Source organism: Leptonotus elevatus, chromosome 4 (genome assembly GCF_054856555.1).
Source record: "Leptonotus elevatus isolate MCC_2025b chromosome 4, RoL_Lele_1.0, whole genome shotgun sequence".
Taxonomy (NCBI): Eukaryota; Metazoa; Chordata; class Actinopteri; order Syngnathiformes; family Syngnathidae; genus Leptonotus; species Leptonotus elevatus.
The window spans coordinates 2,940,177-2,955,180 of NC_141242.1; the positions used below are offsets into that span (position 1 = coordinate 2,940,177).

The 15,004-nt window shown below is 39.0% G+C and overlaps 1 protein-coding gene across 2 annotated transcripts; it reads left to right on the top strand.

The window, feature by feature from the left end:
- Positions 1-957: 957 nt before the first annotated feature.
- scamp2 (secretory carrier membrane protein 2) lies at positions 958-14,008 on the top strand. Of its 2 annotated transcripts, XM_086073168.1 has the most exons (10): positions 958-1,124; positions 5,030-5,101; positions 5,218-5,301; positions 6,418-6,529; positions 7,276-7,404; positions 8,543-8,702; positions 9,058-9,159; positions 9,502-9,537; positions 10,451-10,568; positions 11,801-14,008. In XM_086073168.1, exons 1-10 carry the CDS (start codon positions 1,068-1,070, stop codon positions 11,948-11,950), a joined length of 1,020 nt encoding a protein of 339 aa, XP_085929294.1. In that variant the 5' UTR covers positions 958-1,067; the 3' UTR covers positions 11,951-14,008. The 2 variants fall into 2 exon arrangements, with proteins under 2 accessions (XP_085929294.1, XP_085929295.1); XM_086073169.1 differs by lacking the exon at positions 9,502-9,537.
- The last annotated feature ends 996 nt before the right edge of the window (positions 14,009-15,004 follow it).

A 15,004-nucleotide genomic window follows, 5' to 3' on the forward strand; every position in this document is an offset into this window, starting at 1 on the left:
CTTTCGGTGTAAAAGCTTTCGATTGTTCCAACTCGCATTTTACGAAACGAATAATGAAGTGGAATTGTATTAATTAAAAACAAAAATATTACGAATTAAAAAGTTGTCTTCTAAATAATTACTTGAAAAATAGTAGAGTATCCAGTCGGGGGGAAAAATCAGGTGACTAATTTAGGAGAAAAAAATAATAATCAAGAGTATGTAGGTCAAGTAGACAAAAAGACGTCAAATAGTATCCCTTTTCCTATATCTTTTCTGTGTGTATATTACACATGCATTTTTTTTTATTCCGCGTACACTTCATTTGATTGTGTGTATCATTTACATTGTCTTCCTGTGTCATGAATTTCCATCCATGTTGCTTTATTCTAATAACCCAGTCCTCTGAGCGTTTTAACAAGCTCTTTTAAGTGTTATTTGCATCATTGCTAGCATAACAAACCTGTTCTCTTTAGTATATACATATATTTTTTTCATTGTAATGTGCACACTGCTGACTTTTATTTTTATTTTAGTTCTATCCATCATCCATCCATTTTCTTAAACCGCTTGTCCTCACAAGGGTCGCAGGGGGCGCTGGAGCCTATCGTAGCTGGCTTTGGGCAGTAGGCGGGGTACACCCTGAACTGGTTGCCAGCCAATCGCAGGGCACACAGAGACGAACAACCATCCACACTCACAATCACACCTATGGACAACTTGGAGAGTTCATTTTTAGTTCTACTTGAGTTATATTATTCTAAAGTGATATTACGCTTCCTTAAGTACAATTTTTGTCTACTTTACTTACCTTTGAGAATAACTATATTTTCCTTCTTTATTTTTGTCCCCCCCCCCCCCCCCCCCAAAAAAAAAAACTTAATTATACCATAATGATAATATTCGTTTTGGGCGGCTCCTGCATTTTTGCGTGGCGCTGTGACGTCACCGCCCAACTGTCAGAGTGCGCATGCGCTCTACACTTGAGTGGAGGAAGTAGGTTGAAGAGGCAACTTCGGTGGCGGTGACGAGTTCGTTGTTTATTCCCCGCTCACAGAGGTTTGAATCACCGAGAGTGTTTAAGAAAAATGTCGGCGTTTGATGACAACCCCTTCGCCGAGTCTACTGGCGCCAACCCTTTTAATGTAAGTGCTTTAATTTGTGCTAATGTGGCGCTAAACGGACGAGCTCGGTGACAGTCAATTCGTTCGCGAGAGGGTAGCCACTAGCCAGCGCGTCAGGAAACTTGTTGGGTGGGTGATGGTGGGAGTGTCGGAGCCTGCTCTCTCTTTTGCCATTGGAGGAATATTTAGAACTGACAGGCCTTTAACCAATCAGCGCGCTGTGATCGGAACGCGGGGTGGGATATCACTTGGCTCAAATTGTAGGAAGTTAACGTGTAGCCGACAAGGAATGTGTGTCTAAACTTGTTACGGTCGCCGAATTGAGAAACGTTTCTGACCATTTGTCCGGGTTTTAAAGCACTTATTGTTGTTTTCCATATGAAATCAGGCACAGGTGGTCAGCTCAGGAGGGCCCATTTAACATCGACCACAGTGCTCTTCCTCGAGGTTATGAGCCAATTAAACCATAAACGTATTAACTTATTACTTTTCCGCTTCAGCCACACAAGGACCTTACTCAGACATTTTCACAGTAAAGGTGTGTACAAAATCTCGGTTTACGGTCTCACATGATGTCCTGATGTCAGTGAATCATATGAGGACAACAAATATGTTAGGATTTTATATCAGTGTTTTCCCAATTGTTGTTAAGCAAAGGCACACATTTTACATTACAAAATCTCCCAGCAAAACAAACGAAATGCCACAAAAAGAGTTTCCCACAGGTTAATTGTCATCAAGGGGAGGATAATTTAAAATGTTCTGCCTGTCAGGCTGTCACGATACATCGCTGACATAGATAAACAATTCTACCAACTACCAAGACACGTTTTCGGAACAGTTAAGTGAATTTGAGTAATTTCCTGTGGCACTGGCACACCTGACGATCTCTTAACGGCGCAATGGTTGCGAATCATTGATTTATGTAAATCCCAATCTTACACGTCGATTTCTCCCCACTGCAATGTCTCACATGCATGAACAAACAGCAACAGCGTTGTACACGACTGTTTGATTGCTAGGCGGGGAGATGAAGCTAAATAAATAAGATGTCAGCAGCTGGCACACACACGGACGGTGCCTGCCTCTACCTCTCACACAGACTGAGATCTCATTCATTATCTCATTCAGTAAATCGATTTTAGCTTTAATTTGTGTCCAAACAAAGATACTGACACACACATCAACATCTGTGGATAAAAAAATAAATAAATAAAAAGTTGCCGTTGGTGTGTTCTGTGGTGACCTATCTCACTTCCTGTTTGGAGGAAGTTACTTTGTGTTCAGTTTTCTCGAGTCGTCCTTCTCCAGTTTTGCAGAGTCATCAAAATACACAATCTGAGCTCCATCTGGGCTTTTATTTATTTATTTATTATTATTGGTATTATTGTCATGAGAAATGGCTTCTTCTTTTTTCTTTCATGGACAAGGACCATCGTTGCATGTTCTAGTAGAAACATTTGAGGTTGAGCATAATCCTTTCAGGGCCAGGAAATAATGGAAATAAAATCATAGTTTAGGGTCAAACTGTCTGCTTTGGAGATCATTTTCTAAGTAACATTTTAAAGCGTCATAGACATGTTTCTTGCCACTCTCAGATAATCTTGTTTTTTCTTAGCTCTGTCCTGGTCTTGCTTTTGGTACAAGCATGGAAAACAAACCCTTCCATTTGCAACTAATCAAAATGTCAATGTCTGGCTTGTTGAACGTTTGTAATGTCGGTCCTGTTCGTCTCCTGACACGTCCTGGTTGCCTTTTTCTTGAAACTGCCGATGCCGATAACTGCTAAGTAAGTCGATAATTGCTTGCAAAATTAACTTGAATACACATATACTTTCGAGTCTTACTATAAGGCTAACATGTACAAACACATGGAAACCTTGTGTAAAGCACCATTAAGCTGAATTTTATTTATATTTAACAAAAAACTGCGAGGCTATAAAGAAAGCCCACACTGGCGACTGCCACGTCACCATGATGCATATTTTATGAACACGAGGTCGTGCGCATTATGATGTCACAAATATGCCACACTACCAAGGGAAAGGGTGTTGGGGTTGAGGATTTCGGCACAACTTGAGCCACAACCACAACAGATGGACCAACGTGGCAAGTCTATTATTATCGTCGGATTTCTTTATTATCTGGATTATCTGTTTGACGTCAAATTGGCAGATAATTGCCGATAATTATCGGCCACCGATATTATCGCGCATGCCTACACTAAACGCTAACCACTAACCCTTGAAGGGAACCACAACTGAATCCTGGTCGCTTGATCAAAGATTCTCAGCTTTGGGACCTGCTCCCTCTCGTGGTACGTGAAAGAATCACTGCCTCAGTACAGTTCAGTTGTATTTAACTTTTAAGTTGAATAAATTCTGCTGCGTGTCTCCATTCCAAATGTTATAAAAAATTTGGCCGTGCTACTCCCTTTGGTTTCAGCAACCTTTAGCAACAAACTGTTTTTGTTAGTTTTCTGGTTGCTGCAAACTGAATCAATCCCAATTGACTGACTAAAGTGTGCCTTGTCAGTAAACTGGCCCTTTTCTTCTGAACACGCACTTCAAGCACCAGTACATTTGAGTAAGTTAGCTGTCTTGTGGAATTGTGATTGAAACAAAGAACATCATGATGAGTTGATATTTGCTTAATCATTTACCAGCCAATATTGCTTAAAAAAGACAGCAATTTTGTTTGGGGAAAAAAAGTATATAAAACTCGGGTGTTGAATGTGATGCAGTTGAAAAATTTGGTTGCACAAATTGGGGGGGGGGGGGGAAGTTGAGCGCACCAGTGCAACTAGTGCTAATAGATAGTCTAGAGCGCTGCTATAATTATAACTTGATCCCACCTGACCTTAACAATGACCTTTTATCCCAACCTTAAATCTAACCTCTACCCATCTCCCGGACATTCATTCCAGCCCTGAACCCTTAAACCCAACTTCAATCCCACCCTAACCTAAGTATGTCGCAAACTGCACCCCAAGCTCCCGTCTTAGGACGATTTCATAAAAGAGAGACAGCCACACCGGTGCAAGCGGACTGTAACCTCCTTGACAGGAAGGAGTCAATTGTTGAAACTGGCTGGGAATGTTTACAGGTGCGTCCGGCGCTGATAAGTAAGCTTCAAGTCCGCTTTAGTGCGCTTTGATCAAAATGACCAGACAACCATGCTTTCGGGTGCTTTTTGTTTTTCACTTACAGACTAAAGTATTGGGACAGCTTGCAGTACTATCTGCATAAGTGGCGAAAACGCAAAAAACAGGGCCACTCTTTTGTGAAAGCTTTCTTCAACATGTCCCTGGCAATGATCCTTTAGCCACTGATTCTGCTCCTGCTGGCCATCACCGTTCGACTTCATCTCAAATATGTCCTGTGCTTCATCAGCACAGGACATATTTAAGCATACCTTTATGCTTTGTGCACTGTTGGAAACATACAACTTGTCAAAATGTCTCGCTTGGGTAATTAACTAATTCACTCCCAGCCATTTTCACTGAAGCAACCTCCTTCGCTCCCGGCTGTCTTACTGGATTTTGCCTGATTTTGGCAAAATAAAGATGAGAGTCTCTCAGCAGAAAAAAAAGTATATGAGTATCTGTTTCCGTTTTGCAGCAATTAGCATTAGACTATAGTTAAGTTTAATCAATGTTCACAAACCTGTTGAAAACGCTGTTAACCAGAGCTTGTTGCAACATGGCCCTGGTTGATCTCTTATACTCGGCTGCTACCTGCTGTTTTTTTTTTTTAATAATAACTACCATTGCTTCAAGCGACCTCTTCAGGTTAAAAGCTGCATCAAAGCCTTCTGTATGCTCTAGCATAAAAAAAAAATTATAAATACGTTTTGGGGTTTGAATGAGTTAATTGTCATCTTTTGTCAACATAAATTGACAGACACACGCTTTGTTTTTGTTCCAGGACCCGGCTGTCACACAGGTGACAAACTCCAGTATAGACCCTGTTGACCAGTACAACCCTTTCCCTGCCACAGTAAGACCATTTACTGCTTTATTCGGTTTCGTCTTCCTAACATATTTGTTTTTACCCTGTCCTCTCTTTTTGGTCACCTGTGTAATTGAATTATTATCGTTCTTTCTTTTTTGGAGAGCCCGGCTCGTCAAACCACTCCAGCCTCCACCTCCCCCTACCAACCTGCAGTACTGCCACCATCCTCTGAGCCCAGTCCACAGGTGAGTCACGCATCATGCTCATACATTCGTTGGGCCTTTTCTCAAGTGCAGGACAGCCATTTGCTCATTTTGGAGAGCTGCAGCCATCTCCACTTTCCTGCACTGCCTCCTCAGGTAGCATCGTGTTACCTGAGCATGCTCAGTGACAACACAGCGTCTCGGTTTACACAATATCATGCAAGTCATTGTTTTACAGGGAATCGGTTAAATATTAACAGACTTCTTTTTCTATCGTCCACAACAGTGTTCAAAATAGAGCGTATGAAATAAAGTCGAATTTAGTTGAGTTCAAAAGCAGCAGTCTGGTTGACCTCCAAAACCTGTTGAGCAATGGTCTGAAGGCTTATTATTTATTGTATTCATTTTCTGAAAGGAACAAACTCTTGATCCCTTTCACACCCTAAGCACTATGGAGAAATTATGCTGAGCCGTTTTTTTCCTTATAAGCACAAAGTACAACTGATTATAATTGCATTTTTGGGCTCTTGAGGACATTAAATATATACCGTAATTTCTGACTATAAGCCGCTACTTTTTTTACTTGCATTCGACCCTGCGGCTAATACAAAGGTGCGGCTTATCCATCAGATCACAAGGGGGCGCACTATAAAGGAAGCGTAAGAGCGTCAGGCAGAGCAATTTGCGCCCTCATTATGGAAAAGAAGGTCGCGGGAACCCGGTGCGGTAACATTAAAACATCTGCGGTTTACAGTCGGGTGCGGCTTATATGTGTAAACCAACTCCAGTATTCCCCAAATTTACCTAGCGCGGCTTATAGTCAGGTGCGCCTTATAGTCCAGACATTTCTGTACACACATTTAAGTTGTGTTAAAAATTTCATTTAAAAGGTCAGAAGACAGAACCAATGCAGGGAAAAAAATTAAAGATCATACAACAAATGCTCACATTTGTATTCCAGAAATGTGTAATAATTCACAAAACGCAACTTCAGTACTAATTTAAGTGACTAAAAAAAATTATATTATAAAAATACCACTCAGGATGTTGTTCTTTCCTGTTTAAAATGTTGCTGCTAACAGCTAAGCAACTGTGGCTATTTCCTCACGTGCCAAATGAAATGAGTGTTGAATAAATGATCTTCCTCGACCTCTCCAGGCGACCGCCACTGCAGCACAGGCCAACCTGCTGAGGCAGCAGGAGGAGCTGGAGAGGAAAGCTGCCGAGCTGGACCGCAGAGAGCAGGAGCTCCAGAGCCGAGGCTCCTCAGGTTGATAGCAGCATCGCCAGCACGCATCTCCACCAGAGCACAAAATAGCACAGCGGCACCTTGACATACTTTTAATCTTGAAAAAAATTGAAAACCCCAATAGTATTGTGTTAAAGCTATAAAATAAGAAAATAATGTAATTGGATTTGCCAAGTGCAATTATTGATGGATGTGTACCTTTTTTAGGGGCGTGGCTTAGTGAGGGTCATCAGAAGCTAGAATCTGTCAAGTCAACTTGTGAGCATCTCAGTGTGAGCTCTTGACGTCTCACTTTTGGATTTGCGTTTATTGCTCGTGTTCAACACATGGCTGGAAGTGATTATGGCTCTAATGCCCACAACCAAAAGCATTACGGTACCTTAATTGTTTGTTTGTTTTTTCACTTGGAGCAGTGGTAGATCTCAAGCTTGCTTGTAACTCAAATTTTTTGCTTAACACAAAGCAAGTTAGAGTACTCCTATATCAAGGTTCATCAACATTATCGCACTATTTACTTTATTTTCCAAATATTGTCTGCTTAAGAAAAATATGCTGCGTCCATTTTTGTTTCCGAGGTTAGCCCGGCTGCTTATTTTGTCTCGGCTCTTCACGTCTCCCCGCATAGCTCCCAACTAGTTCGCATTGTATTGTTTTAAACATGCTTCGTCTTGACACGAACGTCTGTAAAGTAACGATAACAATGTTCCACAGTTGACATTTTTGCAGAATTATAAAAACTCTTTAATTCCTTTTCCTGTGGTGGTCAGGTAATGAAAACAACTGGCCTCCGCTCCCCAAGAGTTTCCCTATCAAGCCGTGCTTCTATCAGGACTTTTCTGAGGAGATTCCCACCGAGTACCAGAGAGTCTGCAAGATGATGTACTACCTTTGGATGTGTGAGTGCTCTCAAGTGATGCAATGGCACATTTGTCATTCATTCATTCATTAACAACAGAGCTGCCAAAAATCCAACACATCAGCTTGACAATGCTGCTTGTGGCATTTTCCTTTCATTTCTCAACTCCTACAATTGTGGAGCATATTATACAGTCAACCTGCACCCGCTCATGATTTGCTTTTGATGATTTCACTTTTTTTATTTATTTTTATAACTATAATCAGCTATTTGCAGACAATTTGGTGCTGCTTTTTTAAATTTAATTTAGTTTTTTTTAATGCTCTGATATGCTAAATAATGCAACCAAAGCCCTTTAATAATAATTAGTGTCAGAGAAACACATTAACGTGATACCTTTCAACTGAGAAAATACCGTATTTGTTTGTTGGGGAGGAGCATTTCCGCGGACACTAGTGATGCGACATTCACGAACAAATCGAATATTTTGAACGGCTCTTCAATGTGACGATGGGAACCGAGTCTTTAGAGAGACCTGTTCATTGACATTGTTTAAAAAAAAAAAAAAAAATCAGACTTCATGTTCAAGCAGTTACTCAGTACTTGAGTATTCTTTTCAGCGAATACTTTTTGACTTGTACTTGAGTCTTTTTTTTTCTTTTTTTTTGATGCCTTCTTTTTGCTTTTACTTGAATACTATTATTTTGAAGTAACGCTACTCTTACTTGAGTACAATTTTTGGCTACTCTACCCACCTGTGAGTGTGTTCAAGCAGTTACTCAGTACTTGAGTATTCTTTTCAGCGAATGCTTTTTGACTTGTACTTGAGTCTTTTTTTTTTTTTTTTTTTTTTTTTTGATGCCTTCTTTTTACTTTTACTTGAATACTATTATTTTGAAGTAACGCTACTCTTACTTGAGTACAATTTTTGGCTACTCTACCCACCTGTGAGTGTTTATGGTTTGAACTGCAGTGGAGTTTTTCTCTAATAGAGAAAACAAGGTGCCAATTCCTAACAAAACTTGTCTGACTTATGATAGAGGACTATAATCATCATCCTTGTTATTATCAATTAAAAAAAAAAATTTTTTTTTTTTTTTTAAGTCTACATTTTCTTGCAAGTGTTGATCAAGGATGACTTTCTGTGACTGACTGCAGCTTGTCCCGCTCCTTTGCAGTCAACTGCATGACGCTCTTCCTCAACATGCTGGCATGTTTGGCCTACTTCACCACATCGTCCGTCTACGGCGTTGACTTTGGCCTCTCCATCCTCTGGCTCATCCTCTTCGCCCCGTGCTCCTTCCTCTGCTGGTACCGGCCCGTCTACAAGGCCTTCAAGTGAGTAGAGCGTGCAAAATGTCCGGTAAATCCGCGGAAGGTTTCTGGTTTATTTCCACGGAGAGTTAAGATGTGTGAATTTGGGGAAATAATTTGAAGACATCCATGCAAAATATTACAATTAAGAAATATGTGTTTTCAAATTTCAGCATTATGCTCAAATATATTTTTATTTAAGTTCCCAAATTGTTAGTTCCTGCCTATTCCCCTGGAAATGTTTCAACTTTAAAAATTCCCAAGCTTTTGAAGCAAGCCTGAAGTGATTATGGTGTCATTGGTGCTATTTGAATTGAGTTTTTATATGCTGTGCATCATTTTAACCTTCTGTGTCAAATATTTGTTCTGACGTCTTTAGGACCGACAGCTCCTTCAGCTTCTTCTTCTTCTTCTTTATCTTCTTCTGCCAAGTGGTCATCTTCATCATCCAGTCGGTTGGCATCCCCAAGTGGGGCAACAGGTGGGGTTGGCATTGCATTTTTATTTTTTTTAATATATTTTATTAAATGTTCAAAACAGAATAAAACTACCAAGACAGCAGGGTGGTTATAAAAGCATCATAATATGTTGACCGTACCTGGGTTGCATTAGCACAGATATACAAATCTGTACTCTTCTGTGTTGCCATTGCAAAAATGCCAAAATCATAGCGGAGTTAAAAACTGTGTAGTTTAATCCCATAAGAGTCCAATGCACATGCATACTTATTTCTGGCCTGTTTTCTTGTTTATTATTATTCTATTATCAACATTGTTGCATGCTAAGTTGCGCTCTTTGTCCTCTTCCTCTCCCATTTGCTGAGACTTCGCATCCTTCAGCCTCTGCTGCTTTTCTTACTGTAAGTGTCAAAAACATGGATACATTTTTGAATAATAAAAAAAAAAAAACTGCAACTGACATTACAAACAGCTAACCCCCACACAATTTACTTAAAATTGGCAATTGTGATATTTAATAATGGAGTGACTATGAAAACATTCATCTTAATTAGAGGCTTTATTAATTAATCTCATTTTAATCCAGTGCAACAAACAATGTTTTGCTTCACTTGAAATAAAGATTGGTAAATGAATATGAATAACAAAATTCAATGTAAAATGTTTATTTTCCATACAGTAGACAAAACAGTTGAATGCCATTTTTAACAGTGTTCTCTCATCAGAATATGATTTCAAGGTGCTAACTGCTAACTCCTAAATTGGCTATATAAGTTTATATATAAGCTTTTAACTGAGTTTTGGGGTCTTTGTATGTCGTTGACACCAAATCGTATGAAAGCCTCTCTTTCTTTTCTTCCTCTTGTAACACCTCCGTTTGTCATCCCCCCCCCCCCCCTGCCCTTTAACCTGACTCTCAACAAGATGACAGTGGATCCCCCAAAAGTGGAACATAATCCATTCCATGGCACGGGTTGTCTTCCAACTTGTTTGAATTTCACTTCTTCTCATTTCCCATAGGGAATAATAAGTGGATTCATCAGTTATAGGCTTGTACTGTTAGAATCTTAAAAGCCTTTATTTGCTGGACAGGAGGTATTTTATGTAACCTTTTAGTTAAGGCCGAACAACTTGGGAAAAAATATGTAATTGTGTTCCCCCCCCCCCCCTATCAGTAATGCAATAATATGCGATCACTATGTCATTTTTTGGGGAAGCTCCACTTTGGAGGTTTCACTGGTCAAACTGCCAAGTTAGCAACCAAACCGTTCTTTCACTGCCTAAAACGTAACCGCTGTGTTTGCCGGCGCGCAGTGGTTGGATCGCCGCCTTTTCCGTCATCAACTTGTCCAAAGCGGTTGGCGCCATCATGATCATTGTGGCCATCCTCTTCACCATCTGCGCCGTCATGTCCGTCGTTCTTCTCAAGATGGTAAGAAGCCTCAATGTACTTTGTTTTTTTTGTTGTTGTTAGAACTTAAGCCTCAATATATACTTTTTTTTGTTAAAACGTAACAGTAACAGTTGTTCTTCAATATGTAATTATTATTTTTGATGCATCCATTATTTTTGCTTTTATGCTGCCCTTAATCTTTCTCATTTGCACCCCCTAGAGGTTGTTATCGCTTTTGTATTGTAAATCATCGTTGAGGTATTGCAGCATTCCAATAGCATACGTCTATCTTTTATTTTCTTATAGCTTACATTATTTGAATGATTTTAAATTAAATTAATTGAAAAAATCTTAGTATTTTCTTTTCTTACTTGGAGCTTAAGATGTCCAATCACAAAGCTTCCACGCGACCAAAAATATGTATATACATTAGAAACTAGGGATAGACCAATAATCAAGCAATATTTTCCAAATCTGACGGCCGATAAAAGGTAAAGCTAAAACCTTTTTAATGTCAGGGAACTTTTATTTAAATTTTCAGTTAACTTTATAAAAGGTGCTGCTTTCAACAATAAAACAAAGAAATGTGAAAGTTTCAGATTTCAGATTTTATTTTTTATTTTTGTGTGGAAAAAACAGCTATGATATTTACTTCTTTAAGTTTACGTCTACCTTTTTAAGACGTACTGATAACTTTGGGAGCACCCTGAATTATTATTATTATTTTTTTTTTTATGAAGTTTATTGTCCAAGATATAAAAAAATATATCTACATTTTGAAAAGTCAGAAAAAAATTTCAATAAGCATTAATGCTTTCAGACATAACAAAGTCAAGATTGGCATTTGTATTAAAAAAAATGTTGACACCAATATTTTGTCCCCGCTTTTTACTGAAAATTAATATCGGCTTCAAATATATCTATGAGAAACATATCATGACAGCCAACAAAAGTATCGCGGAAAAGATATATTCTGAAGCGATGATCTTGTCTCAGTTTATTTGCAAGCTAACGTTCAAGAAAGAGCAGCATTTTCCCACACAGTCTGTCAGGTACACAACAAACAAAGGTGCTGATTGGACAAAGAGGAGATCTATCTGTGTACCTGAAATCAATTGCTATTCCTAAAGTACCTGCATGTCTCTCCCAGCAAATTTGAATCTGATTTTCCAGAAGCAAATTTGCTTTGAATAACCTGAAAGCGAAGATGTATACAAGTTAGTTAGTTGTGTTCCCATTGTCTAATGTGACGGTCTGTCCCCCTTGCGCAGGTTCACGGTATGTACCGCCGGACCGGGGCCAGCTTCAACAAGGCCCAGCAGGAGTTCTCGCAAGGAATCTTCACCAACAAAACCTTCCAAAGTGCCGCCACCAGCGCCGCTTCGTCCGCGGCGCAGGGAGCTTTCCAGGCAAACAACTAGCTAGCGCCAGAGCTAACTGTCCCGGTCAAGGTCTTCATGTTATCTGGTTGGGAGTCCAACCTCATAATGTGTCGACCTTGAGCAAGGTGAGGCTGCACTCGCATAGACACCCACCATCACGCCCCCAGATGACATCATCCGGAGGGGCGAGAACCACACCAGGTGCATTGTGGGTGGAGCGTGACAGACGGTGACTGATGTCTTCATTTCACTTGCTCTTGGCTTTGTATATTTTTGTGTGCACTTTTTGGGCAACGCTCATCAGTGTAAATTGTGCGTGGCATTTTTTTTTTTTTCCCCCAGCATGTGTGAGATTCTTTACAACCATTTTCTTCTTCGTGTGTCATTGTTTGGCAATTTAACATTTAATTCCTGTTGAATCCTAGCAGACGCGCTCTTTTAGTTGCATGTGGACAAGTCCTAATGAGGAAGAAAGATCCAGTAGCAAATCTATTCATCGTGCCTTGAGCATCATTGGCCTGAGACAAAAAAAAAAAAAAAAGCCTCCTTCAATTACACTGGATAGAAAAAAATTACACATTTATGTTCAAATGGCGGGTTTTTGTGAGACCAAGATAAAACAAAATTAATTTGAGGGGAATAGAAAATAGGCAACCAAGATAGTGTGGTTGCAGAAGTGTGCACACCCTATAAAAATGGGATGTAGTGTTCATAAGGACATTTAAACTCATGTTAAATGGGGGACGAAACACACCTACCACCATTTAAAGTGCCTCTGATTAAACCCCAAAGACATTTCAGACGTTCTAGTGGACTTTTTCTGATATATATTTTTCTATCACAAAAACCTATCGTTTGAACAGGGGTGCGTAAAACTTTTTATATTTGCGGTAAATGCCTCCCTTTTCCCATCAGGAAGAACTGAAAAGGCAGAATTATTAGAATCCTACAATTTAACGCGAATACATGTACATATTACATGAAGACTGGAACTTAGCAGAGGAAAACAAATAGTCTGTAATATTTCAAATTTATTCTTGAAATATGACTTCTAAATAAAAAAAAATAAAAATCTGTTTTGGACTTTTCCCTCGAAATTCCAGCTTTCTTCTTTTTTCAAACTAGTTTACAAAAAAAGTGCTTATTGCTGTGCAATGACAGTGGCATCATCTATGAAAAATAAAAGATCATAATAATAATAAAAACGCATCCATTTTCACACGGGGAGGGGGGGGGTGGGGTGTGTACTTACCTCAACAGACATCATTAACGAGTTAACTCCCAAGCCCATTTAAACTCTGTTGCTAACCAAAACGGCAGCACCTACCAAAGCATGCAAACACGTGGAATCTTACCGCATGTTGTAAATGAGTTACAGTTTAATTATATTTTCCGTCTGACAAAAATAATCACATATTTGAGTTCATGATTTTAAGGTTGTTTTTTTTTATTAACAGCATGCAAAATAATCAACCAATAAAAATATTCCAGAACTCTTATCAATGAAATGTTTCCTAATGTAGCCTATTTATTTCAGTGCTAGACTAAATAATTAATAACTTAATATCTGGATCCTCCTTTTGTTATTAGATTACACTTTGATAACTTTGGGTTTAAACTACATGTATATTTGAAAAGCTGCTTCAGGTCATGCTTGCTACTATCTGAACTGGTTGCTAAGGAGACTGAGACGGACATTCCGAGTGATAATGGACGTTCGTTAATTTAATGAAAAAACACTTTTGAATGAATCCAAACTTGATGTCAGCTCAACAGGAAAAATGAAGATTTTGTCATTTACGCTCTTAACTCAAATTCTAAAATCATAACAGTTGTTGTTGTAGAATGTATATTTCCAGTGTCACTTCTATTACGGGATGTGTGATCTGTGATCAAAAATGAATTATGTTTTTGCAGCAGATGAATTACTGTAATGAATTTAGCATTTGATCCGTAGCATCCAGATGGTTATATTGTCTTGTTGTTTTTTTCTGTCCATCTCAATGCGTACCTTGTTTGCAGAAGTCAGTGGCTTTTGGAATGCAAATATTTAATGTAGCGTCTAATAACAATAAAAGGCTTTGCTTTCAATCCATATATTTATGAGCGGCATTTCTCTTACCATGTTCTACACTTCCGCATTTACAAAGAATGAGGAGACCGGCGTCAACAAGTACTAATTATGCACATTACTCCAAAGATTCATTTGCAGGAAAATGAAAATCCACAAATGTAATTGTTTTTGTCACTAACTCACAAACTGTATCCTTAATGATTCAGAGGTGAGTATGCAGTGCATCATGAATTTGGATGTTTATATATTTTTTACACCCTTTTTAAAAAAACTTTTAGTTATGGAAGACAGCAGCTTTCTTATAGCGCGGTACATCAAACAAGTGCAGTTCAGTTTTATGGAAAATAAATTTGCAGCATAACGTGAACTGTGTGTTTTTAAATATTCATTTAGGTACCTTGTGTGTGTGTGTGTGTGTGTGTGTGTGTGTGTGTGTGTGTGTGTGTGTGTGTGTGTGTGTGTGTGTGTGTGTGTGTGTGTGTGTGTGTGTGTGTGTGTGTGTGTGTGTGTGTGTGTGAGAGATACATTTTAAATCAGTTTTTTTTTTTAACCATAAATTCCCTCCATACTGTGTATAATGTCACAGTGGATTACAATAGCATTAAATACGCGTTTTAGGAATAAAACCTCGGTCTCGTTTTTAATGAACATTTACATGTATTGTAGTTGTTTAACCGTACAATTTTTTTCGTATTTGTTTTAGGTCTCGCTTGCCGTAAAAACTGATCGAGACTAATCCCTGAATTGAAAGAGGTTGTCCAGCAGATGGCGCCATCTGTTGATGTGAATATGCCGCTCCAAGTCGGCTGTGAATGAAACTTCAACTTGATTTTCAGTACACCACAACTGTCAGAGCAGTTAGCGGTGACAGGTTTGATTGTTTTCTCGATGCGTGGTGCGGATCGCACTTTAGAAATCGTTACATGTTAAAACAATTTTTATACGTTTATAACTCCCCCATGAGGAACTTAGATCTTAAATATTAAGTAGGTTTGCAATTGTCGGTTGTGACCCGTTAT